The sequence below is a fragment of the Chiloscyllium punctatum genome, chromosome 28 (genome assembly GCF_047496795.1).
Source record: "Chiloscyllium punctatum isolate Juve2018m chromosome 28, sChiPun1.3, whole genome shotgun sequence".
Lineage (NCBI taxonomy): Eukaryota > Metazoa > Chordata > Chondrichthyes > Orectolobiformes > Hemiscylliidae > Chiloscyllium > Chiloscyllium punctatum.
Window position 1 is genome coordinate 6821781 of NC_092766.1, and position 25484 is coordinate 6847264.

General features: G+C 56.0%; 1 protein-coding gene across 2 annotated transcripts in view; it reads left to right on the plus strand.

Moving 5' to 3' along the window:
* Positions 1–14592: 14592 nt before the first annotated feature.
* Positions 14593–25484, plus strand: part of LOC140453943 (atrial natriuretic peptide receptor 1-like) — a 132998-nt gene continuing 122106 nt past the window's right edge. The window contains exons 1-2 of one of the 2 annotated variants that reach the window (XM_072548812.1): positions 14593–15976; positions 19546–19745. In XM_072548812.1, the coding sequence (XP_072404913.1) occupies positions 15199–15976; positions 19546–19745 (978 nt within the window). In that variant the 5' untranslated portion in view covers positions 14593–15198. The remainder of the gene's footprint in view (positions 15977–19545; positions 19746–25484) is intronic. The other variant, XM_072548811.1, reaches the window with a different exon arrangement.

The window sequence follows — 25484 nt, forward strand, 5'->3', positions numbered from 1 at the left end:
TGTGGGAAAAGGGTTAGCCATTGCTAGTTGGCTTCGTCAATGACCTTCCTCGCACGATAAGGTCAGAGGTGGAGTAGCAAGCAACATACTGTGGATACGAGAGATCGTAAAACAAGTACTTCTCGTTCTGAAGGGGGCTCTGTGGGTCATGCAGCAGCAGTGGTGAGAGAAATAACGGCAAGGTTTTGAGTCTGATATGACTAATTGAGAAAAAGATTTCCAGTGCTTGTTTGAGAAGTGGGATCTTCCCTGGAGGTTACACAATGCAGTTCCCAGACACTGAAGCAGTTCATGTTGAAATGCACGGCCTGGCTTGAGACAGTGCAATGGCCGTCTCCAACATGAGGACCTAGCCTTTGCATTGTGGTGTTCAGTGGCAGTATCATCACTGAATCCTCCACGGCCAATATCCTGGGGGAGGGAGCTACTAACAACCAGAGACTCAACTAAACCTTATAACAAGAACAGGTCAGAGGCTAAGAATCCAGCAAATCACTCCCCTCCTGATTCCCCACAGCCTGTCCACCCATCCACAAGGCATGGGGTAGAAGTGTGAAGGATTTCTCCCATTTGCCTCAGTGATGCAGCTCCAACAACCCTCAACAAGCTTGACACCATCGATTACAACGCAGCCCTTGCCTAACTGGCACCACTTTCCCCTCCCTCCACCACTGATGTTCAGTCGCAGCCGCGTGTCCTGTCTACAAAATGCGCTGGAGAAGCTCACCAAGGCTCCTCAACCACCTTCGAACTGGTAAACATCACTACCGAGAAGGTCAAGGGCAGCAGATACATGGAAACACCACTACCTGCAAGTACTCGACCCCGTAACTTGAAAATATATCACCGCAGCTCCCTGCGTTGCTGGGTCAAAATCCTGGAATTCCCTCCCTCACGGCATTGTGGGTCCGGGTACAGTGTATGATCTGCAGTGGTTCAGGAAGGCAGCTCACCATCTAAAGTCGGTGGAGTAGTGGACAGTGTGGGAGAATGTTGCAGGTTGCAGGGGGACTTGGATAAACTGCAGAATTGGGCTGAGAGGTGGCAAATGGAGTTCAATGCAGCTAAATGTGAGGTGACTCACTTTGGGACGAATAACAGGAAGGCAGAGTATTGGGTCAATGGAAAGATTCTTGGTCGTGTGGATGTGCAGAGGGATCTTGGTGTCCATGTACAACAGATCCCTGAAAGTTGTCCCCCAGGTGGACAGTGCTGTTAAGAAGGTACACAGTGTGTTAGATTTCATTCAGAGAGGGATTGAGTTCCTGAGCCGCAATATCATGCTGCAACTATACAAAACGCTGGTGCGGACACACTTGGAATATTGTGTACAGTTCTGGTCTGTTCTGCGCTGGATTGTTCTATGTTCTATCACCACCTCAAGGGGCAATTAGGGGGGGGGGGGGTAATGACTGCTGGTCTCACCAGTGATGCCCTAAATAAATCGAAAAGAATAAAGATATGGGACTGAGTTTGTGGGCTGGAGTCTAACTGAGGGGTGAACAGGATATCATGCAAGAAATGTGAAATGTGTTGAGGCCTGGAATATGTTTTCCTGCAGGGTTCGTGCGTCTGGTTCCCAGTTTTATTGAGGATTTGGTGGTTGGATGGATGGATGGAGCGAAAGGATGCTGAAAACCAGCAAACGGCTACATTTGCTCAGCTCTGGGATTATTTGCCAAAGCAGCTTCTCTGTAAATGTTCGGCTCGTGCAACTTTTGGGTCGTTGAAGTGATCCATCCGTACCAGCGGCTGTCTTCACTCAAGGGTTGGGGGAGTGGAGGACAGGTGAAAACGTGCTCATCTAATCTCAGTTCCCTTCACCTAGCAACCTCGTGTCCCCCGGCTCAGGACTACGTGCCGGACTGTGTTGCTGAGGCCTTTTTTGGGAGGATGAAGTCCTGAGACCTTTGCATTCTACAAAAACGTGATTGTTTGTAATCCGCGCGGCCTCCGGTAAACACCGTCTCATTTAGTAAGGTCAGGCCTGACCTACCCCTGACTAACAGTCACTGGAATTGAAACATTAACTCTGCTTTCTTCCCACAGACCTAGATTGTAGAACAGTCTGTTGGTCCAAACGTGACACTAAATTAAACGAATCCCTTCTGCCTGCTCTTGGCCCATATCCCTCCATTCCTTGCATATTAGTGTGCTGGTCTAAAAGCCCCTTAAATGCCCCTGTCGTACTTTCCTCCGCTGCCAACCCTGGCAGCCCATTGTACCACTCTCTGTGTACGCAGGGTGGCTCAGTGGTTGGGCACTGCTGCCTCACAGCACCAGGGTCCCAGCCTCGGGGGGTGACTGACTGTGTGGAGTTTGCATGTTCTCCCCGTGTCTGCGTGGGTTCCCTCCGGGTTCCTGTCGGTGCAGGTCAGGCGGATTGGCCATGCTCAATTGTCCCATTGTGTTAGGCGCATTACTCAGAGGGGAAATGGGTCTGGGTGGGTTACTCTTCGGAGGGTCAGTGTGGACTGGTTGGGCCGAAGGGCCTGTTTCCACACTCTAGGGAATCCAATCTAATTTAAAAACTTGCCTCTCATACCTCCCTTAAACTTTCCCTGTCTCAATGAAAGTTCAACACTGTGGGGGGGGGGGGAAATGATTCTGATCATCAATCCTATTGGTGCTTTGCATAATTTTATAGACTATCCAGTTGCCCCTTAGTCTGCTGAGTTTCTGATCTACACCTCCCTTCCCCTGACCCCACGCTTGCCCTGCATCGTCCCAGTTCTCTCTACACAAGAGTTTATCGACGTTGAGCTTGGAATTTAGGGTTGAGGATGCGGTCGCTTGGCCCCCTTGAATCTGCTGTGAGCTTGATGCCAACTTAGAACAGAAAACAGTCCAGGCCCTTCGGCCCTCGATGCTGTGCTGCCCTGCCATACCAACCTGATGAAGCCCATCCCACCTACACGATTCCATGTACGTCCATATGCCTGTCCAATGACGACTTAAATGTACTTAAAGTTGGCGAATCCACTGATGTTGCAGGCAAAGCATTCCATATCCTTCCTACTCTCTGAGTATTTACTGCCTCTGTCCTCCTCGTGAGCGTAACTCCTTTATCAAAAGTCTGTCTGATGAATAAATTCAGTGACCCAGCCTCCAGCTTTCACTCTTGTGTAAGTGATTGCCTTCAATCACCTCACAGACTGAGCTCTCCAGGACAGAGAATTCCAAAGGTTTGCACCAGACAAGGGAAAACATTGCTCCTTGCCCCTGATCCAAATGACTGCTTGCCTCATCATGACGCGACAGCCTCTAGATTAGACTCATCAACCGGGAGGACTTTCCGATCTTCCTCAGGCAGCTCCGAAAATCCAGCATCTCCACAGAGACCCCCCCCCGCAGATGCACCATTGAAAGCCGACCGGTCGGGTGCATAACGGCCTGATACGGTGACCGCTCCGCCCGGGATCACACGAAGCTCCAGAAGGTGGTGCGCACAGCCCAGACCATCACCGACGCCAACCCTCCCATCCACGGACTCCATCGACACAGCACGCTGCAGCAGAGAGGCGGCCAACGTAGAGTCACAGAGATGTACAGCACGGAAACAGACCCTTCGGCCCAACCCGTCCATGCTGACCCAGATATCCCAACCCAATCTAGTCCCACCTGCCAACACCCGGCCCATATCCCTCCAACCCCTTCCTATTCATATACCCATCCAAATGCCTCTTAAATGTTGTCATTGTACCAGCCTCCACCATATCCTCTGGCAGCTCATTCCATACACGTACCACCCTCTGAGTGAAAAAGTTGCACCTTAGGTCTCTTTTCCCTCTCACTCTAAACCTATGCCCCTCTAGTTCTGGACTCCCCGACCCCAGGGAAAAGACTTTGTCTATTTATCCTATCCATTCCCCTCATAATTTTGTAAACCTCTATAAGGTCACCCCTCAGCCTCCGACGCTCCAGGGAAAACAGCCCCAGCCTGTTCAGCCTCTCCCTGTAGCTCAGATCCTCCAACCCTGGCAACATCCTTGTAAATCTTTTCTGAACCCTTTCAAGTTTCACAACATCTTTCCGATAGGAAGGAGACCAGAATTGCACACAATATTCCAACAGTGGCCTAACCAATGTCCTGTACAGCCGCAACATGACCTCCCAACCCCTGTACTCAATACTCTGACCAATAAAAGGAAGCATACCAAACACCTTCTTCACTATCCTATCTACCTGTGACTCCACTTTCAAGGAGCTATGAACCTGCACTCCAAGGTCTCTTTGTTCAGCAACACTCCCTCGGACCTTACCAAGGACCCATCGCATCCTGGTACTGACCACCTACAACCCCTTCCATCAGGCAGATACAGAAGCTTGAACACACACACACACACACACACACACACACACAAACACACACACACACACACACACACACACACACCCACACACACACCAGCAGGTCCGGGAACAGCTTCTTCCCGGCTGTTCTGGTCTGAAATAATACCAACCTTGGGAACGCTGATCTCTTGTACGCCCCTGGGCAATGTAACCTGTCTGCCTCTGTCTACGTCTCTCGGATCTGTCCCTCCTCCCTGACTACAATCTGCCTGCACTGCTCATAAACAAAGCTTTTCACTGTACTTTGGTGCACGTGACATTAAATAAATCAAACGTTCTCTTCCCCACCCTTTGTTTGCATGAAAATGTTCAGACTGTGTTCTAGTTTCATCTGCATCACCTCTGCTCCAGTAGAACTTGTAGGTTTTTTTCTTTATTTCTCTTGTAGCTAATCTATTTTAGTAGTTAAGATTTGTAACTTTATACCTAAGATGGTGCTGTGTAGGATGACACTGAACCCTTTTCAATATACTCCTGTACTAGAGTGCATGTGACAGTAAAACCTCTGGATGTCTAGTTAAGAATACTCAAGAATATTGCGTACGGTTCTGGTCACACTACCAGAAGGATGAGGGTACAGAAAAGGTTTACGAGGATGCTGCCTGGTATGGGGGATTTGGGCGATGAAGATAGACTGGGTTTCACTGTAACACAGGAGGTTGAGGGGTGACCTTTTATAGATTATGAATGGCAATGGATAGAGTGGGAAATATGAGGCTTTTCCCCAGGATGAGAGGGTCAATGACGAGGGGACACAGGGTCGAGGTGTGGGGGGGAGGGGGAGGGGTAGTTTAAAAGAGATGTGTGAGGCAGGTGGGTGGGTGGGGGGGGGGGATGCCAGAGGATGCAGACACAACATCAGCATTTAAAAAGGCACCTGTTTGTACAGGAAGGGAATAGAGGGACACGGATCCTGTAGATCGAGACAGTTTTAGTATGGAAGGGCATAATGTGTCAGCGCAGGCTTGGAGGGCCGAAGGGCCTGTTCCTGTGCTGTACTGTTCATTAATCTTCTTGTAATTCTACTGAGACATGTCTATCCCGTGATTATCTCCATGGCCGATATCGTACCCATTTTCAGGAGAGATATACCTTTAAGACTGTGTTGGAGTTGAGACAGTGTTCCTCACTGGAGGGGCTTTTTGATTTCAGTTGAGAGCGAACTCCCTCCACCTGCAACAGAATTGATTCCACATTGCTCCGAGTCGGTGTTGAACTGACCAGCGGCCTCAATATCTGCTGTATCGCGGACTAGTCCTGGGGCGAAGGCACTTATGGAACAGCATTATCCTGTTTTTCAATCTGCAGCGGTGATTTTTAACCAAAATATTCCTGACCTCTGGAATGCTTTCCCTCCTCGACTCGGCCGGTTCTGAAATTCATAGGGTTGCCTTATGAGGAGAGGTTAAGTAGACTGGGACTATACTCACTGGGATTTATAAGAATAAAGGGGGGACTCTGATGGAAAGATATAAAATGATGAAGGGATTAGGCCAGATGTGAGAAAGGAGGTTGTTCCCATCGGACGGTGAAATTAGGGGGCATAATCTCACAATAAGGGAGGGGGGGGGGGCAGACTTAGGACTGAGCTGAGGGGGGGAAACATCTTCATCCAAAGGGTTGGGAATCTGAAATTCTCTGCCCAGCTGAGGGCACCTTGTTGAATGTTTTTTGAGGCAAAGGGAGAGTTTTGAACAGTGAAGGAATTGAGGGTGGCAGTGAGCGGGCAGATAATTGGAGTTGAGTCCGTCGAAAGGCCAGCCACCACATTATTGAATGGCAGGGCGGGCATCGAGGGGCCAAATGGACTCCTCCTGCTCCGAGTCTCCGATGTTCTCATGGTCATGTTTCCAGCCTCAGCCTTCTGGAACCTGCCGCTGTTTTATCTCCCGCTAAGGTCGCTTGTGAACGAGCACCTTGAGATGACTTTCACAATATCTCCAGCACCATAATAAATTGGGTATCAACTTCCCTGCTGTATATGAAAACAAGCTGTCATTCCAAAGATTTATGCACCCATTTATCCCCTGCAGCCGACCTTCCTGAAGTATCAGATGAATGGAAATAGTCTCAAGGAGGGAATGTTCTCTGAACATGATTTGTTTGATTTATGACGCATTTTATCTGTCTCTCTTTAACTGATGGTGGGTGAAGATTTCCAGAAGTTAGCAGTGTTGCCTCACAGTGCCAGAAGGCTGGGGTCAATTCCAGCCTCAGGCAACTATCTGTTTGCACATTCTCCCCCCGTGTTTCAGGGGCTCCGGTTTCCTCCCACAGTCCAAAGGTGTACAGGTTAGGGTGGGTTGGCCATGGGGAATTGTCCCATAGTGCCCAGGGATGTGCAGGTTAGGGTGGGTTGGCCGTGGGAAATTGTCCCATAGTGCCCAGGGATGTGGAGGTTAGGGTGGATTGGCCGTGGGAAATTGTCCCATAGTGCCCAGGGATGTGCAGGTTAGGGTGGATTGGTCGTGGGAAATTGTCCCATAGTGCCCAGGGATGTGCAGGTTAGGGTGGATTGGCCATGGGAAATTGTCCCATAGTGTCCAGGGATGTGCAGGTTAGGGTGGATTGGCCATGGGAAATTGTCCCATTGTGCCCAGGCATGTTCAGGTTAGGGTGGGTTGGCCATGGGAAATTGTCACATAGTGCCCAGGGATGTGCAGGTTAGGGTGGATTGGCCATGGGAAATTGTCCCATAGTGCCCAGGGATGTGCAGGTTAGGGTGGGTTGGTCATGGGAAATTGTCCCATAGTGCCCAGGGATGTGCAGGTTAGGGTGGATTGGCCGTGGGAAATTGTCCCATAGTGCCCAGGGATGTACAGGTTAGGGTGGATTGGCCATGGGGAATTGTTCCATAGTGCCCAGGGATGTGGAGGTTAGGGTGGATTGGCCATGGGAAATTGTCCCATAGTGCCCAGGGATGTGCAGGTTAGGGTGGATTGGCCGTGGGAAATTGTCCCATAGTGCCCAGGGATGTGCAGGTTAGGGTGGATTGGCCATGGGGAATTGTTCCATAGTGCCCAGGGATGTGGAGGTTAGGGTGGATTGGCCATGGGAAATTGTCCCATAGTGCCCAGGGATGTGCAGGTTAGGGTGGATTGGCCAAGGGAAATTGTCCCATAGTGCCCAGGGATGTGCAGGTTAGGGTGGATTGGCCATGGGAAATTGTCCCACAGTGCCCAGGGATGTGCAGGTTAAGGTGGGTTGGCCATGGGAAATTGTCCCACAGTGCCCAGGGATGTGCAGGTTAGGGTGGATTGGCCATGGGAAATTGTCCCATAGTGCCCAGGGATGTGCAGGTTAGGATGGATTGGCCATGGGAAATTGTCCCATAGTGTCCAGGGATGTGCAGGTTAGGGTGGATTGGCCGTGGGAAATTGTCCCATAGTGCCCAGGGATGTGCAGGTTAGGGTGGATTGGCGATGGGAAATTGTCCCATAGTGCCCAGGGATGTGCAGGTTAGGGTGGGTTGGCCATGGGAAATTGTCCCATAGTGCCCAGGGATGTGCAGGTTAGGGTGGATTGGCCATGGGAAATTGTCCCATAGTGCTCAGGGATGTGCAGGTTAGGGTGGGTTGGCCATGGGAAATTGTCCCATAGTGCCCAGGGATGTGCAGGTTAGGGTGGATTGGCCATGGGAAATTGTCCCATAGTGCTCAGGGATGTGCAGGTTAGGGTGGGTTGGCCATGGGAAATTGTCCCATAGTGCCCAGGGATGTGCAGGTTAGGGTGGATTGGCCATGGGAAATTGTCCCATAGTGCCCAGGGATGTGCAGGTTAGGGTGGATTGGCCATGGGAAATTGTCCCACAGTGCCCTGGGATGTGCAGGTTAGGGTGGATTGGCCGTGGGAAATTGTCCCATAGTGCCCAGGGATGTGCAGGTTAGGGTGGATTGGCCGTGGGATATTGTCCCATAGTGCCCAAGGATGTGCAGGTTAGGATGGATTGGCCGTGGGAAATTGTCCCATAGTGTCCAGGGATGTGCAGGTTAGGGTGGATTGGTCGTGGGAAATTGTCCCATAGTGCCCAGGGATGTGCAGGTTAGGGTGGATTGGCCGTGGGATATTGTCCCATAGTGCCCAGGGATGTGCAGGTTAGGATGGATTGGCCGTGGGAAATTGTCCCATAGTGTCCAGGGATGTGCAGGTTAGGGTGGATTGGCCATGGGAAATTGTTCCATAGTGTCCAGGGATGTGCAGGTTAGGGTGGATTGGCCATGGGAAATTGTCCCATAGTGCCCAGGGATGTGCAGGTTAGGGTGAATTGGCCGTGGGAAATGGTCCCATAGTGTCCAGGGATGTGCAGGTTAAGGTGGATTGGCCTTGGGAAATTGTCCCATAGTGCCCAGGGATGTGCAGCTTAGGGTGGATTGGCCATGGGAAATTGTCCCATAGTGCCCAGGGGTGTGCAGGTTAAGGTGGATCGGCCATGGGAAATTGTCCCATAGTGTCCAGGGATGTGCAGCTTAGGGTGGATTGGCCATGGGAAATTGTCCCATAGTGCCCAGGGATGTGCAGGTTAGGGTGGATTGGCCATGGGAAATTGTCCCATAGTGCCCAGGGGAGTGCAGGTTAGGGTGAATTGGCCGTGGGAAATGGTCCCATAGTGTCCAGGGATGTGCAGGTTAAGGTGGATTGGCCTTGGGAAATTGTCCCATAGTGCCCAGGGATGTGCAGCTTAGGGTGGATTGGCCATGGGAAATTGTCCCATAGTGCCCAGGGGTGTGCAGGTTAAGGTGGATTGGCCATGGGAAATTGTCCCATAGTGCCCAGGGGAGTGCAGGTTAGGGTGAATTGGCCGTGGGAAATTGTCCCATAGTGTCCAGGGATGTGCAGGTTAAGGTGGATTGGCCTTGGGAAATTGTCCCATAGTGCCCAGGGATGTGCAGCTTAGGGTGGATTGGCCATGGGAAATTGTCCCATAGTGCCCAGGGGTGTGCAGGTTAAGGTGGATCGGCCATGGGAAACGCGTGGTTATAGGGAAAGGGTCAGGTGTGGGTGTGGGGACGGGTGTGATGCTCGTTGGAGGATCAGTGTGGACTCAGTGGGCCAAATCTATGATTCGATATCTGAGTGAAATCTTCAAGATATTGACAGGAAATACCAGGGTTGATACAGATAAAACTATTTGCACTGGTTGGGAATTCTGGAACTAGGGGGAGTAGTCTGAGAATTAGGGTCAGAGTGTTCAGGAGAGATGTTAGGAATCACTTCTACACACAATGTGGAAGAGATTTCCAAATCTCTCACCCTAACAGCAAGGGATGCTCGGTCTGTGGTCAGATTCGAATCTGAGAGAGGGTGTATTTTGTTAAGCCAAGATATTCCGGGATAGGGGGCCAAAGGTCACTCTCTGGCGTTGAGCCACAGATCAACTATGACCTCATTGAGTGGCGGAACAGGCTCGAGGGGCTGAAGAGTCTCCTCGGGTTCCAATGATGAGCAAGGTTGTTCCAACTGGAAGTGGAGGAAACAGTACCAGCGTGTCCCAGCAGATGGCAGCATCCCTCAGCTGATTGCTGCTCTTGCCCACACATAGAGAGAGAGAGAGGACATTCAGGGTAAGACTCCTGTGATAGCCCTTCAATCGCCAGCGTCTCTCCAGCGCCCTAGTATACCTACTCGCCAAAGTGCCCTCTGGCACTAGCTAGCGGAGTTAGCGCACACCAGCAGATCTTAGCCTGGAAGGCACCCTCCCTGGTGTTTATGCTTCCAGTTTGAGGTCTCATTCCCACTCTCTGTTCCCTCGTCAGGGGGTGGGTACCTGTGCCCGCCATCTGTTCTGGAATTTGCAGCTGCACGAGGGACATGATTCAGCCCCGTTTCTCCCCCAGGCCAGCTTTAGCACATAATGCACCTAACAACAGTTAGGGGACAGAGAAGGAGGGTCGGTGTCAGGGGAGTGAGGGGTAAATGAGGAATCATTGGCGGGGGGGGGTGGGCTGACCACGTCAAGAGGGTAAAGAGGGGGGGCGCTGTGGGGGTAAACACGCAAGGACTGTGATGCCCCTCGCAGTCGGATAGCTGGGCCAAGTGGAAACCATACACCCTCCAACTATGGGACAATTTCCCTATGGCCAATCCACCCTGACCTACACATCCCTGGACACTATGGGACAATTTCCCATGGCCAATCCACCCTGACCTACACATCCCTGGACACTATGGGACAATTTCCCATGGCCAATCCACCCTAACCTGCACATCCCTGGGCACTATGGGACAATTTCCCATGGCCAATCCACCCTAACCTGCACATCCCTGGGCACTATGGGACAATTTCCCATGGCCAACCCACCCTAACCTGTACATCCCAGGGCACTGTGGGACAATTTCCCACGGCCAACCCACCCTAACCTGTACATCCCAGGGCACTATGGGACAATTTCCCATGGCCAACCCACCCTAACCTGTACATCCCAGGGCACTATGGGACAATTTCCCATGGCCAATCCACCCTAACCTGTACATCCCAGGGCACTATGGGACAATTTCCCATGGCCAATCCACCCTAACCTGCACATCCCTGGACACTATGGGACAATTTCCCATCGCCAACCCACCCTAACCTGCACATCCCTGGGCACTATGGGACAATTTCCCACGGCCAACCCACCCTAACCTGTACATCCCAGGGCACTATGGGACAATTTCCCATGGCCAATCCACCCTAACCTGCCCATGTTTGAACTGTGGGAGGAAACCAGAGTACCTGGGGGAAACCCACGCGGACATTGGCGGGGGGGGCAGAATGTACAAACTCTGCCCAGCCAGTCACCGGAGAGTGGAATCGAACCCGGGCCCGATCTTGCTTCATCCTGAAACGTTGATTCTCCTGCTCCTCGGGTGCTGCCTGACCTGCTGCGCTTTCCTAGCGCCACACACTCTCGCCTCTGCTCTCCATTGTCTTGTGGACCGCACTGTCTCCTCGTGTTAACCACTGGGCCCCACCGACTCTGCCAGTGCAGGTTATAGAAACGGTGATGGCTTAAGGAGCGGTTTCATTAACTGGTTTAACACAGGAGGAGATCTGGTCAGGCCTTCTTCAGCTCATTGAGGGAGCAGTTCAATTTAACCTGTCTGTTCCCCCCCTTCCCTCCACAAAGAGCCCTCTGGCATTCTCCTGAGCCCTTACCCACTCCAAGGCTGTGATCCTGTTTAAAGTTATGATTCGGAGATGCCGGTGTCGGACTGGGGTGTACAAAGTTAAGAATCACACGACACCAGGTTATAATTCAACTTGCAGAGTTACGTTGCACTTTGCTCAAAAACTGCATGAATTCATGTAAAACTCCGTTATCTCACTTTTCAGAGTAGAATCCATCTAAACATCACGGCACAGACAGAGAACGCAGGGGACTAACACCTTCAACATATTGTCCAGCTAACACTCATTGTTCCAGCTAACCTGAGAATGCTACTTTTAAATAAAAAAGATTTTGTGATTTACACATGAAAGAACTGAAACTATCATGGTCATTCTAACAGATGAGACTGAAGGTATTTTTCAAAGTATAATTTCAGTTACAGCACCCGAAACTTTTGCTATAAATCCTACCTCTTACCATTGTGCACTGCACAACCACCTGGTGAAGGAGTGTCGCTCCGAAAGCTAGTGCTTCCAATTCAACCTGTTGGACTATAACCCGGGGTTGTGTGGTTTTTAACTGTTTAAAGTTGGTAATCCTTCCTCTGATCATCTCAGCCAGTGCATCCTCTGAGTGCTCTCTCAGGCAAAATAGAAAAGTACCAGGGCTGCCCACCCCCCCAGTGCTGCCCACCACCCCCCAGTGCTGCCCACCCCCCCAGTGCTTCCCACCTCCCCAGTGCTGCCCACCTCCCCAGTGCTTCCCACCTCCCCAGTGCTTCCCACCTCCCCAGTGCTTCCCACCCCCCCAGTGCTGCCCACCCCCCCAGTGCTTCCCACCCCCCCAGTGCTGCCCACCCCCCCAGTGCTGCCCATCCCCCAGTGCTGCCCACCTCCCCAGTGCTACCCACCCCCTCAGTGCTTCCCACCTCCCCAGTGCTTCCCACCTCCCCAGTGCTGCCCACCCCCCCCAGTGCTTCCCACCTCCCCAGTGCTGCCCACCCCCCCAGTGCTGCCCACCCCCTCAGTGCTTCCCACCTCCCCAGTGCTGCCCACCTCCCCAGTGCTGCCCACCCCCCCAGTGCTGCCCACCCCCCCAGTGCTGCCCACCCCCTCAGTGCTGCCCACCCCCTCAGTGCTGCCCACCCCCCAGTGATGCCCACCTCCCCAGTGCTGCCCACCCCCCCAGTGCTGCTCACCTCCCCAGTGCTGCCCACCTCCCCAGTTGCTTCTGTAGTGAGTGCCCCTGTCCCATCAGGGTGCTCTGAGAAGGGGGAGGGGAGGGACAGGCTGGCAAGCTGAGGGTTTCAGGCAAGGACTGGCTTCCAATGTCCCAAAAAACCACACACAGACACAGACACACACACAGACACACACAGTCACACACACACAGTCACACACACACACACACACACACAGACACACACACAGACACACACACACACACACACACACACACAGTCACACACACACACACAGTCACACACACACACAGACACATACACACACACACACAGACACACACACAGACACACGCACAGACACACACACACAGACACACACAGACACAGACACACACACACTCACACAGACACACTCACACAGACACACACACAGACACACACACACACACACACAGACACACACACACAGACACACACACACAGACACACGCACAGACACACACACACAGACACACAGACACACACAGACACACACACACACACACACACACACAGACACACACACACAGTCACAGACACACACACACTCACACAGACACACACACACTCACACAGACACACACACACACACACACACACACACAGACACATACACACACACACACAGACACACACAGACACACACACAGACACACACACACACAGACACATACACAATCACACACAGACACATACACACACACACACAGACACACATACAGACACACACACAGAGTCACAGACACACACACACAGACACACAGACACACACACACACACACACACTGAGAAGCAGGAGTGCGTAGCTCAGTCTGTGTCTGGCACTGAAAGGGTCAAAGAATCCAGTCCCACTGCAGATTCACGTACTGCTGCTCAGACCACCCACACCTCACCCTCACCCTCTCTCTCTCTCTCTCCCCTCCCCACAATCTCATTCTTTCCATTTGCCTGGCATGATGCGGGGGATATTGACCTGGCAAGGAAATTGACTGCATTGAAATCCGACAGCCCTGTCTGCGATAAGCCCAGAGGCTGTGGACAGGAGCCGGGGCTTTGCTGTGACTGAGGGACAGACAGATTCCCGTGAGGGCGTTGGGGATGGTTTGCTGGATGGGAGACTGAGATGAGAGCTTCCAGCCTTGAAACGGAGAGGAAGGTGGACGTTGGTGAGGGGGGTGGGCAAGTGAATCTCTGCTCACAAAGCCCCGAATTCACGGGATCCTCAGCAACGTCGCTCCAAGCAAGAGAGTCCAGTTTGTGAGGGAAGAGGAGAGACACCACAGGGGGGGACAGGAGAGAGAGAGAGAGGGAGAGAGTGTCACTCTACAGCAGTGAGGGAACCTGTGAAGAAGCAGCAGAGAGACCGTGTGACAGTGAGAGGAGAGTGGGACGGGGGTGGGGGGGGGAGGAGGGATTGCACGTGCAAGTGACAAAAGAGAGAGTGAGAGTATGAGAGGTGTAATCGAGAGAGGGAGTGTGAGAGGGGAGGTGTGATCGAGAGAGGGAGCGTGAGAGGGGAGGTGTGATCGAGAGAGGGAGTGTGAGAGGGGAGGTGTAATCGAGAGAGGGAGTGTGAGAGGGGAGGTGTAATCGAGAGAGGGAGTGTGAGAGGGGAGGTGTGATCGAGAGAGGGAGTGTGAGAGGGGAGGTGTGATCGAGAGAGGGAGTGTGAGAGGGGAGGTGTGATCGAGAGAGGGAGTGTGAGAGGGGAGGTGTGATCGAGAGAGGGAGTGTGAGAGGGGAGGTGTGATCGAGAGAGGGAGTGTGAGAGGGGAGGTGTGATCGAGAGAGGGAGTGTGAGAGGGGAGGTGTGATCGAGAGAGGGAGCGTGAGGGGGAGGTGTGATCGAGAGAGGGAGTGTGAGAGGGGAGGTGTGATCGAGAGAGGGAGCGTGAGAGGGGAGGTGTGATCGAGAGAGGGAGTGTGAGAGGGGAGGTGTGATCGAGAGAGGGAGTGTGAGAGGAGAGGTGTGATCGAGAGAGGGAGTATGAGAGGGGAGGTGTGATCGAGAGAGGGATCGTGAGAGGGGAGGTGTGATTGAGGGAGGGAGTGTGAGAGGCAAGAGGGTAAAGGTGAGGAAGGATGTGTGATGGAAAAAGGAGAGGAGAGGTTGTGTGAGAACGGTATACAGGGTTAGTGTGAAAGAGTGTCTGAGAGATAGGAGTGTGTGAGAGAGGAGTGTGTGCATGAGAGTGTAACAGGGGAGTGTGTGAGGGGCAGGGTGTGTGAGTGAGTGTGTTTGCGTGTGCGTGAGTGTGTGAGGGGCAGGGTGTGTGTGTGAGTGAGTGTGCGTGTGTGTGCGTGTGAGTGTGTGAGGGGCAGGGAGTGTGCGTGTGTGTGAGTGAGTGTGTGAGGGGCAGGGTGTGTGAGTGAGTGTGTGTGTGTGTGCGTGTGAGTGTGTGAGGGGCAGGGTGTGTGAGTGAGTGTGTTTGCGTGTGCGTGAGTGTGTGAGGGGCAGGGAGTGTGTGCGTGTGTGAGTGTGAGCGAGACGAGCCAGGCAGGATGGGTTTGTGATGAGCTGCCAGTGTTCGGAGGATGGTGCTGACGACCTTACCAGTGGGCAGTGCCGGTGTGCCTCGGAGTGACTCTGGGAGGTTGCTGGAGGGTTGGAGTGGCACCATTTGGCTGCGTTGGCTACTCTGGGCCCTGTGTGCCCACCTGCAGCTCGGGGGAGCCCCTGAGCCAGAGCTGCTGACCATCGCTGTGGTGTTGCCTCAGAACAACACCTCGTACCCGTGGGTTTGGCAGAGAGTGGGCCCAGCTGTCCGCCTGGCACAGGACACCATTAACAAGGAGCCCTGGTTGTTGTCTGGGCACCACCTGACCCACGTCTTTGGTAACTGTGAGGACGAGCTGGGCACCTGCTCCGAGTCCATTGCCCCCTTGGTGGCCGTGGACCTCAAGTTCTCGAATGACCCGAACGTCTTTGTGGGACCCGGCTGTGTGTACACAGCGGCGCCCGTGGCCCGTTTCACCGGGCACTGGAAGGTGCCGATGCTGACGGCTGGCGCACCCGCCTACGGTTTCTCCCTCAGGTCTGCCAGCTACCCCCTGCTGACCAGGACTGGGCCGTCCCACCGCAAACTGGGTGAGTACGTGACCTCCATCCACCAGCTCTTCGACTGGACAAGGCGAGCGCTGTTCATCTACAACGATGAGAAGACAGACGACCGGCCGTGCTACTTCACTGTCGAGGGCCTGTACCAGGAGGTGCCCAAGTTCGGGAACCTCACCGTCTTCGACATCCCCTTCAAAGAGAGCGCAGCCATCGACTACAACTTTCTGATCCAGGAGATCAGACGGAAAGGGCGCAGTGAGTACCGAAACGCCAGCTAAACCCCTGGCCCTGCACCCCAACAGTGTGCACACAGGCCGTTCAGCCCATTCAGTCTACATCCAACCCGGACCAACCACAGCCCATCCCTGTAACCCTGCATTTCCCATGGCCAATCCACCCTGACCTACACATCCCTGGGCACTATGGGACAATTTCCCATGGCCAACCCACCCTAACCTTCACATCCCTGGGCACTATGGGACAATTTCCCATGACCAACCCACCCTAACCTACACATCCCTAGGCACTGTGGGACAATTTCCCACGGCCAATCCACCCTAACCTGCACATCCCTGGGCACTATGGGACAATTTCCCACGGCCAATCCACCCTAACCTGCACATCCCTGGGCACTATGGGACAATTTCCCACGGCCAATCCACCCTAACCTGCACATCCCTGGACACTATGGGACAATTTCCCACGGCCAATCCACCCTAACCTGTCTGTCTTTGGACTCTGGGAGGAAACCGGAGCACCCGGAGGAAACCCACGTAGACGTTGCGGGAGAATTCCATACCAACCAAGTCTGGAATCGAACTCGGGTCCCTGGCACTATGAGGCAGCAGTGCTAACCACTGAGCCAGCTGTAATTCAGGAGCAATCTGGCACAGGAGGAGGCCCTTCAGCCCACTACCCAAGAGCAACCCAATCGGACCAGCTCCCTCCTATTCCCTCCCTCCCCTGTTTAAAGGTTCCCATTGAATCCAATGGGACTTGAATCAGGACTTTCTCCCCACTCCCCTCCCCCCCCACTCCCCATGCCACCGAGTCCCCCATTCTCCCCCCACTCCCCGTGGGAGCGAGTCCCCCATTCTCCCCCCCCACTCCCCATGCCACCGAGTCCCCCATTCTCCCCCCACTCCCCCTGGGAGCGAGTCCCCCATTCTCCCCCCCCACTCCCCGTGGGAGCGAGTCCCCCATTCTCCCCCCCCACTCCCCGTGGGAGCGAGTCCCCCATTCTCCCCCCCCACTCCCCGTGGGAGTGAGTCCCCCATTCTCCCCCCCCACTCCCCGAGGGAGTGAGTCCCCCATTCTCCCCCCCCCACTCCCCGTGGGAGTGAGTCCCCCATTCTCCCCCCACTCCCTGTGGGAGTGAGTCCCCCATTCTCCCCCCCCACTCCCCGAGGGAGTGAGTCCCCCATTCTCCCCCCCCACTCCCTGTGGGAGTGAGTCCCCCCACTCTCCCCCCCCACTCCCCGTGGGGAGCGAGTCCCCCATTCTCCCCCCACTCCCCGTGGGGAGCGAGTCCCCCATTCTCCCCCCACTCCCTGTGGGAGTGAGTCCCCCATTCTCCCCCCCCACTCCCCGTGGGAGTGACTCCCCCATTCTCCCCCCACTCCCCGTGGGAGTGAGTCCCCCATTCTCCCCCCACTCCCCGTGGGGAGCAAGTCCCCCATTCTCTCCCCCCACTCCCCGTGGGAGTGAGTCCCCCATTCTCCCCCCACTCCCCGTGGGGAGCAAGTCCCCCATTCTCTCCCCCCACTCCCCGTGGGAGTGAGTCCCCCATTCTCCCCCCACTCCCCGTGGGGAGCAAGTCCCCCATTCTCTCCCCCCACTCCCCGTGGGAGCAAGTCCCCCATTCTCTCCCCCCACTCCCCGTGGGGAGTGACTCCCCCATTCTCCCCCCCACTCCCCGTGGGGAGTGACTCCCCCATTCTCCCCCCACTCCCTGTGGGAGTGAGTCCCCCATTCTCCCCCCCCCACTCCCCGTGAGAGTGAGTCCCCCATTCTCCCCCCCCACTCCCCGTGGGAGTGAGTCCCCCATTCTCTCCCCCTACTCCCCGTGGGAGCGAGTCCCCCATTCTCCCCCCCACTCCCCGTGGGAGCGAGTCCCCCATTCTCTCCCCCCACTCCCCGTGGGAGTGAGTCCCCCACTCTCCCCCCCCACTCCCCGTGGGAGCGAGTCCCCCATTCTCCCCCCCACTCCCTGTGGGAGCGAGTCCCCCATTCTCCCCCCCCACTCCCCGTGGGAGTGAGTCCCCCATTCTCCCCCCCCACTCCCCGTGGGGAGCGAGTCCCCCATTCTCCCCCCCCACTCCCCGTGGGAGTGAGTCCCCCATTCTCCCCCCCACTCCCCGTGGGGAGTGAGTCCCCCATTCTCCCCCCACTCCCTGTGGGAGCGAGTCCCCCATTCTCCCCCCCCACTCCCCGTGGGAGTGAGTCCCCCATTCTCCCCCCCCACTCCCTGTGGGAGTGAGTCCCCCATTCTCCCCCCCACTCCCTGTGGGAGCGAGTCCCCCATTCTCCCCCCACTCCCCGTGGGAGTGAGTCCCCCATTCTCCCCCCCACTCCCTGTGGGAGTGAGTCCCCCATTCTCCCCCCCCACTCCCTGTGGGAGTGAGTCCCCCATTCTCCCCCCCCACTCCCTGTGGGAGTGAGTCCCCCATTCTCCCCCCCACTCCCCGTGGGGAGTGAGTCCCCCATTCTCCCCCCACTCCCCGTGGGGAGTGAGTCCCCCATTCTCCCCCCACTCCCTGTGGGAGTGAGTCCCCCATTCTCCCCCCCCACTCCCTGTGGGAGTGAGTCCCCCATTCTCCCCCCCACTCCCCGTGGGAGCGAGTCCCCCATTCTCCCCCCACTCCCCGTGGGAGTGAGTCCCCCATTCTCCCCCCACTCCCCGTGGGGAGTGAGTCCCCCATTCTCCCCCCACTCCCCGTGGGGAGTGAGTCCCCCATTCTCCCCCCCCACTCCCCATGGGAGCGAGCCCCCTAGTCTTCTTCAACTCCCATAGTGCTGATTAAGAAGCTCGACACCATCCAGGGACAAAGCAACCCCCCCCCCCCACATTTGATTGGCCCCACGTCCACAGACACCAGGGCCTCCTGATTAACTCTGTCACACCCACCCACCGCTTGAACGGGGCAGCAGTGTAAACACAACTCCCAATGAGGACCAAACCGACCCTTCGGTACAACCCGTCCTGGCTCCTCGCTGGTTCTGGTCCTGGTGGTTGTTGGTGTATATCGAGATGGAAAGGGGAATGGTGATGTATTCCTGAGGGTAGGGGGAGCAGGCAGGGAAGGGAACTCCGGCATGGTGAGTTTCAGCAGAGGGAGGGTCACAGAGGTCAAATCGCCAGGACCCTGATGGAACTGGGGGGGGGGGGGGGGGGGCGGGGGGGAGACCGACACACGCCGGGGTTGGGGAGGACGCTTCGGAGGGACTGATCGTCAAGTTGCGCTTCGGGCTGAGCGCTCACTCATCGGGAAGCCTTGAAACAGGGGGTGGGGTTGCGGTAACCCTCTGGGAAAGGGGGTTGAGGCCGCTGTGGCCTGAGGCTAGGAGGCACCTCCTCTCTCCAGGGCGTTGGGGGACCGTTTGGAATCCGCCCCCGTCCCACAACCCCGCAGAGAATCGGGGGGGGGGGGGGGGGGGGGGGGGGGGGTGGGGTGGGGAGGGGGTGCCCGGATCCTAGCAGCGGCTGGAGGGGCCGAACGGCTGCCAGAGAGCTGAGGGAGGGGTGTTGGCGGCAGGAACTGACGTCTGACGGCCTGTCGTTATTGCTCTCGCCCACAATGCCCCCCCCCCCGCGCCCCGGACAGTCATCTACATTTGTTGCTCTCCGGACACATTCCGCCAGTTGATGCTCACTGCCAGGAGGGCAGGCCTGACCAACGGGGACTACGTTTTCTTCCACGTCGATGTCTTCGGGGAGAGCCTCCAGGGAGGGCGCGGGCAGGGAGCCCTGTTGCCATGGAAACGGCAGGACCCAGAGGACCAGGATGCCAAAGAGGCCTACAGGGTGAGTGTGCCACCACTGCAGATGGAGGGAATTACCCCCCCCCCCCCCCCCGCCCTCCCTACACACCCCTCCCTCCGCCAAGACTGGGGCAGGGTGCTGGCCGCGGGATACTATCCCGGGATTATTAATCCAGAGAGCCCCGGGAACGCTCTGGGGACTCCCACTGGCTTCATTGAATTTGATGGAGATCGGATTGTGGAGTCACATGATGAGCAGGAAACCAATTCCTGAATTCCCAGATCCTGGATCCCACTGCTCTCGACTCCTTTCGATCCCAGATCTCTCCCATCCCAGAACCCTCTGCTCCTGACTCCCTCTGATGCCCTTCCCTCTGATCCCAGCTCCCTCTGATCCCGGCTCCCTCTGATCCCGGCTCCCTCTGATCCCGGCTCCCTCTGATCCTGGCTCCCTCTGATCCCGGCTCCCTTTGATTCCCCTCCCTTGGATGAAGCTCCCTCTGCTTCCGGACACTATGATCCCGGCTCCCTCTCTGTATTTCTGCCTGCCTGGATTTGCGGCGTCCTCCCCTCCCTATCCCTCTCCCCCCACTCCCTTATCATTCTCTCCCTTTCTCCCTTGTGGGGTGTGGGGAGTGTGTGTGTGTGTGTGTATGTGTGGGGTGTGTGTGGGAGGTGTGTGTGTGGGGGGGGAAGGGGTGTGGGGTGTGGGTTTGTGTGGGGTGGGTGTGGGGTGTGTGCGGTATATGTGTGGGTGTGATGTGTGTTTGTGTGGGGTGTGTGTGTCATGTGTGTGTGTTGGGTGTGTGTGGGATGGGTGTGTGGGGTGTGCGTGTGTGGGTTGTGTGTGTGTGTGGGGGGTGTGGTATGTGTGGGGGGGGTGGTGTGTGTGTGGGGGGTGTGTGTGGGGTGTATGTGTGTGGGGTGTGTGTGTGGGGTGTTTGTATGCGGTGTGTGTATGTGTGGTGTGTGTGTGTGGGGTGTGTTTATGTGGGGTGTGTGTATGTGGGGTGTGTATGTGGCGTGTGTGTGTGGGGTGTGTGTGTGCGGGTGGGTGTGTGTGTGTGGGTGTGTGTGTGGGTGTGTGTGTGCGCGTGGGTGTGTGTGTGGGGGGTGTGTGTGTGATGTGTGTGTGTGGGGTGTGTTTATGTGGGGTGTGTGTATGTGGAGTGTGTATGTGGGGTGTGTGTGTGTGTGGGTGTGGGTGTGTGTGTGGGGTGTCTGTATGTGTGTAGGTTGTGTGTGGGGTGTGTGTGGGTTGTGTGTACATGGGGTGTGTGTATGTGGGGTGTGTGTGTGGTGTGTGTGTATGTGGGGTGTGTGTGTATGTGGGGTGTGTGTGTGGGGTGTGTGTGTGTGTGCTGTGTATGTGTGGGGTGTGTGTGTGTGGGGTGTGTGTGTGGGGTGTGTGTGTGTGTGTGTGTGTGTGTGGGGGGGTGTGGTGTGTGTGTGGGGTGTGTGTGTGGGGTGTGTGTGGTGTGAGCGTCGGTGTGTGGGGTGTGTGTGTGTGTATGTGTGGGGTGTGTGTGTGGGAGGTGTGTGTGGGGTGTGTGTGTGTGGGGTGTGTGGGGGGGTGTGTGTGTGAGGTGTGTTTGTGGGGTGTGTTTGTGGGGTGTGTGTGTGGGATGAGTGTGTGGGGCGTGTGTGGGGGGTGTTTATGTGTGTGTGGGGTGTATGTGGGGCGTGTGTGTGGGTGTGTGTGTGTGGGGGTGTGTGTGGGGTGTGTGTGTGGGGTGTGGGTTTGTGTGGGATGTGTGTGGGGGGTATGTGTGTGGGATGTGTGTGGGGCGTGTGTGGGGTATGTGAGTGTGTGCGTGCGGGTGGGTGTGTGTGGGTGGGTGTGTGTGGGGTGTGTGTGTGGGTGAGTGTGTGTGGTGTGAGTGTGGGTATGTGGGGGGTGTGTGTGTGGTGTGTGTGGTGTATGTGTGGGGTGTGTGTGTGGTGTTTGTGTGTGGAGTGTGTGTGTTGGTGTGTGTGTGGGGTGTATGTGTGCGCGTGTGTGTGTGTGGGGGTGTGTGTGTGTGGGGTGTGTGTGTGGAGTGGGTGTGTGTGTGCGGGTGTGCGTGTATGTGGGGTGTGTGTGTGTGTAGGGGTGTGTGTGGGGAGTGTGTGTGGGGTGTGTGTGAGTGGTGTGTGTGGGTATGGAGTGTGTGTGTGGGGGGAAGGGGTGTGGGGTGTGGGTTTGTGTGGGGTGGGTGTGGGGTGTGTGCGGTATGTGTGTGGGTGTGATGTGTGTTTGTGTGGGGTGTGTGGGGGGTGTGTGTGTCGTGTGTGTGTGTCGGGTGTGTGTGTTGGGTGTGTGTGGGGTGGTGTGTGTGTGGGGGTGTGTGTGTGGGGTGTATGTGTGTGGTATGTGTGTGTGTGGGTGTTTGTATGGGGTGTGTGTGTGTGCGTGCGGGTGGGTGTGTGTGTGTGGGTGTGTGTGTGGGGTGTGTGTATGTGGGGTGTGTGTATGTGTGGTGTGTGTATGTGGGGTGTGTATGTGGGGCGTGTGTGTGGGGTGTGTGTGTGTGGGGTGTGTGTGGGGTGTGTGTATGTGGGGTGTGTATGTGGGGTGTGTGTGTGGGGTGTGGGTTTGTGTGGGATGTGTGTGGGGGGTATGTGTGTGGGATGTGTGTGGGGCGTGTGTGGGGTATGTGAGTGTGTGCGTGCGGGTGGGTGTGTGTGGGTGGGTGTGTGTGGGGTGTGTGTGTGGGTGAGTGTGTGTGGTGTGAGTGTGGGTATGTGGGGGGTGTGTGTGTGGTGTGTGTGGTGTATGTGTGGGGTGTGTGTGTGGTGTTTGTGTGTGGAGTGTGTGTGTTGGTGTGTGTGTGGGGTGTATGTGTGCGCGTGTGTGTGTGTGGGGGTGTGTGTGTGTGGGGTGTGTGTGTGGAGTGGGTGTGTGTGTGCGGGTGTGCGTGTATGTGGGGTGTGTGTGTGTGTAGGGGTGTGTGTGGGGAGTGTGTGTGGGGTGTGTGTGAGTGGTGTGTGTGGGTATGGAGTGTGTGTGTGGGGGGAAGGGGTGTGGGGTGTGGGTTTGTGTGGGGTGGGTGTGGGGTGTGTGCGGTATGTGTGTGGGTGTGATGTGTGTTTGTGTGGGGTGTGTGGGGGGTGTGTGTGTCGTGTGTGTGTGTCGGGTGTGTGTGTTGGGTGTGTGTGGGGTGGTGTGTGTGTGGGGGTGTGTGTGTGGGGTGTATGTGTGTGGTATGTGTGTGTGTGGGTGTTTGTATGGGGTGTGTGTGTGTGCGTGCGGGTGGGTGTGTGTGTGGGTGTGTGTGGGGGGTGTGTGTATGTGGGGTGTGTGTATGTGTGGTGTGTGTATGTGGGGTGTGTATGTGGGGCGTGTGTGTGGGGTGTGTGTGTGTGGGGTGTGTGTGGGGTGTGTGTGTGGGGTGTGTGTAGGTGGGGTGTGTGTAGGGTGTGTGTGTGGGGTGTGTGTGGGGTGTGTGTGGGGTGTGTGTGGGGTGTGTGTAGGTGGGGTGTGTGTGTAGGGTGTGTGTGTGGGGTGTGTGTGGGGGGTGTGTGTGCATGTGGGGTATGTGTGTGCGCGTACGGGTGTGTGTGTGTGGGGTGTGTGTGTGTGTGACTGTCGGTGTGTGGGGGGCGTGTGTGTGGGGTGTGTGTGTAGGGTGTGTGTGTGGGGGGTGTGTGTGCATGTGGGGTATGTGTGTGTGCTTGTGGGTGTGTGTGTGTGTGTGTATGTGTGGGGTGTGTGTGTGTGGTGTGACTGTCGGTGTATGTGGGGTGTGTGTGGGGGGTGTGTATGTGTGTGGGTGTGTGTATGTGGGGTGGGTGTATGTGGGATGTGTATGTGGGGTGTGTGTGTGGGGTGTGTGTGTGTGTGGTGTGACTGTCGGTGTATGTGGGGTGTGTGTGGGGGGTGTGTATGTGTGTGGGTGTGTGTGGGGTGTCTGTATGTGTGTAGGGTGTGTGTGTGTGTGGTGTGACTGTCGGTGTATGTGGGGTGTGTGTGGGGGGTGTGTATGTGTGTGGGTGTGTGTGGGGTGTCTGTATGTGTGTAGGGTGTGTGTGTGGGATGTGTGTGGGGGGTGTGTGTATGTGGGTGTGTGTATGTGGGGTGGGTGTATGTGGGATGTGTATGTGGGGTGTGTGTGGGGGGTGTGTGTGTGTGGGTGTGTGTGTGTGGGTGTGTGTGTGGGGTGTATGTGTAGGGTGTGTGTGTGGGGTGTGTGTGGGGGGTGTGTGTATGTGGGTGTGTGTATGTGGGGTGGGTGTATGTGGGATGTGTATGTGGGGTGTGTGTGTGGGGGGTGTGTGTGTGTGGGTGTGTGCGTGCTGTGTATGTGTGGGGTGTGTGTGTGGGGTGTGTGTGTGTGGGGTGTGTGTAGATGGGGTGTGTGTGGGGTGTATGTGTGCGCGTGTGTGTGTGTGGGGGTGTGTGTGTGTGGGGTGTGTGTGTGGAGTGGGTGTGTGTGTGCGGGTGTGCGTGTATGTGGGGTGTGTGTGTGTAGGGGTGTGTGTGGGGAGTGTGTGTGGGGTGTGTGTGAGTGGTGTGTGTGGGTATGGAGTGTGTGTGTGGGGGGAAGGGGTGTGGGGTGTGGGTTTGTGTGGGGTGGGTGTGGGGTGTGTGCGGTATGTGTGTGGGTGTGATGTGTGTTTGTGTGGGGTGTGTGGGGGGTGTGTGTGTCGTGTGTGTGTGTCGGGTGTGTGTGTTGGGTGTGTGTGGGGTGGTGTGTGTGTGGGGGTGTGTGTGTGGGGTGTATGTGTGTGGTATGTGTGTGTGTGGGTGTTTGTATGGGGTGTGTGTGTGTGCGTGCGGGTGGGTGTGTGTGTGTGGGTGTGTGTGTGGGGTGTGTGTATGTGGGGTGTGTGTATGTGTGGTGTGTGTATGTGGGGTGTGTATGTGGGGCGTGTGTGTGGGGTGTGTGTGTGTGGGGTGTGTGTGGGGTGTGTGTGTGGGGTGTGTGTAGGTGGGGTGTGTGTGTAGGGTGTGTGTGTGGGGTGTGTGTGGGGGGTGTGTGTGGGGTGTGTGTGGGGTGTGTGTGGGGTGTGTGTAGGTGGGGTGTGTTTGTAGGGTGTGTGTGGGGGGTGTGTGTGCATGTGGGGTATGTGTGTGCACGTACGGGTGTGTGTGTGTGGGTGTGTGTGGGGTGTGTGTGTGTGTGACTGTCGGTGTGTGGGGGGCGTGTGTGTGGGGTGTGTGTGTAGGGTGTGTGTGTGGGGGGTGTGTGTGCATGTGGGGTATGTGTGTGTGCTTGTGGGTGTGTGTGTGTGTGTGTGTGTGTGGAGTGTGTGTGTGTGGTGTGACTGTCGGTGTATGTGGGGTGTGTGTGGGGGGTGTGTATGTGTGTGGGTGTGTGTATGTGGGGTGGGTGTATGTGGGATGTGTATGTGGGGTGTGTGTGTGGGGTGTGTGTGTGTGTGGTGTGACTGTCGGTGTATGTGGGGTGTGTGTGGGGGTGTGTATGTGTGTGGGTGTGTGTGGGGTGTCTGTATGTGTGTAGGGTGTGTGTGTGTGTGGTGTGACTGTCGGTGTATGTGGGGTGTGTGTGGGGGGTGTGTATGTGTGTGGGTGTGTGTGGGGTGTCTGTATGTGTGTAGGGTGTGTGTGTGGGATGTGTGTGGGGGGTGTGTGTGTGTGGGTGTGTGTGTGGGGTGTATGTGTAGGGTGTGTGTGTGGGGTGTGTGTGGGGGGTGTGTGTATGTGGGTGTGTGTATGTGGGGTGGGTGTATGTGGGATGTGTATGTGGGGTGTGTGTGTGGGGGGTGTGTGTGTGTGGGTGTGTGCGTGCTGTGTATGTGTGGGGTGTGTGTGTGGGGTGTGTGTGTGTGGGGTGTGTGT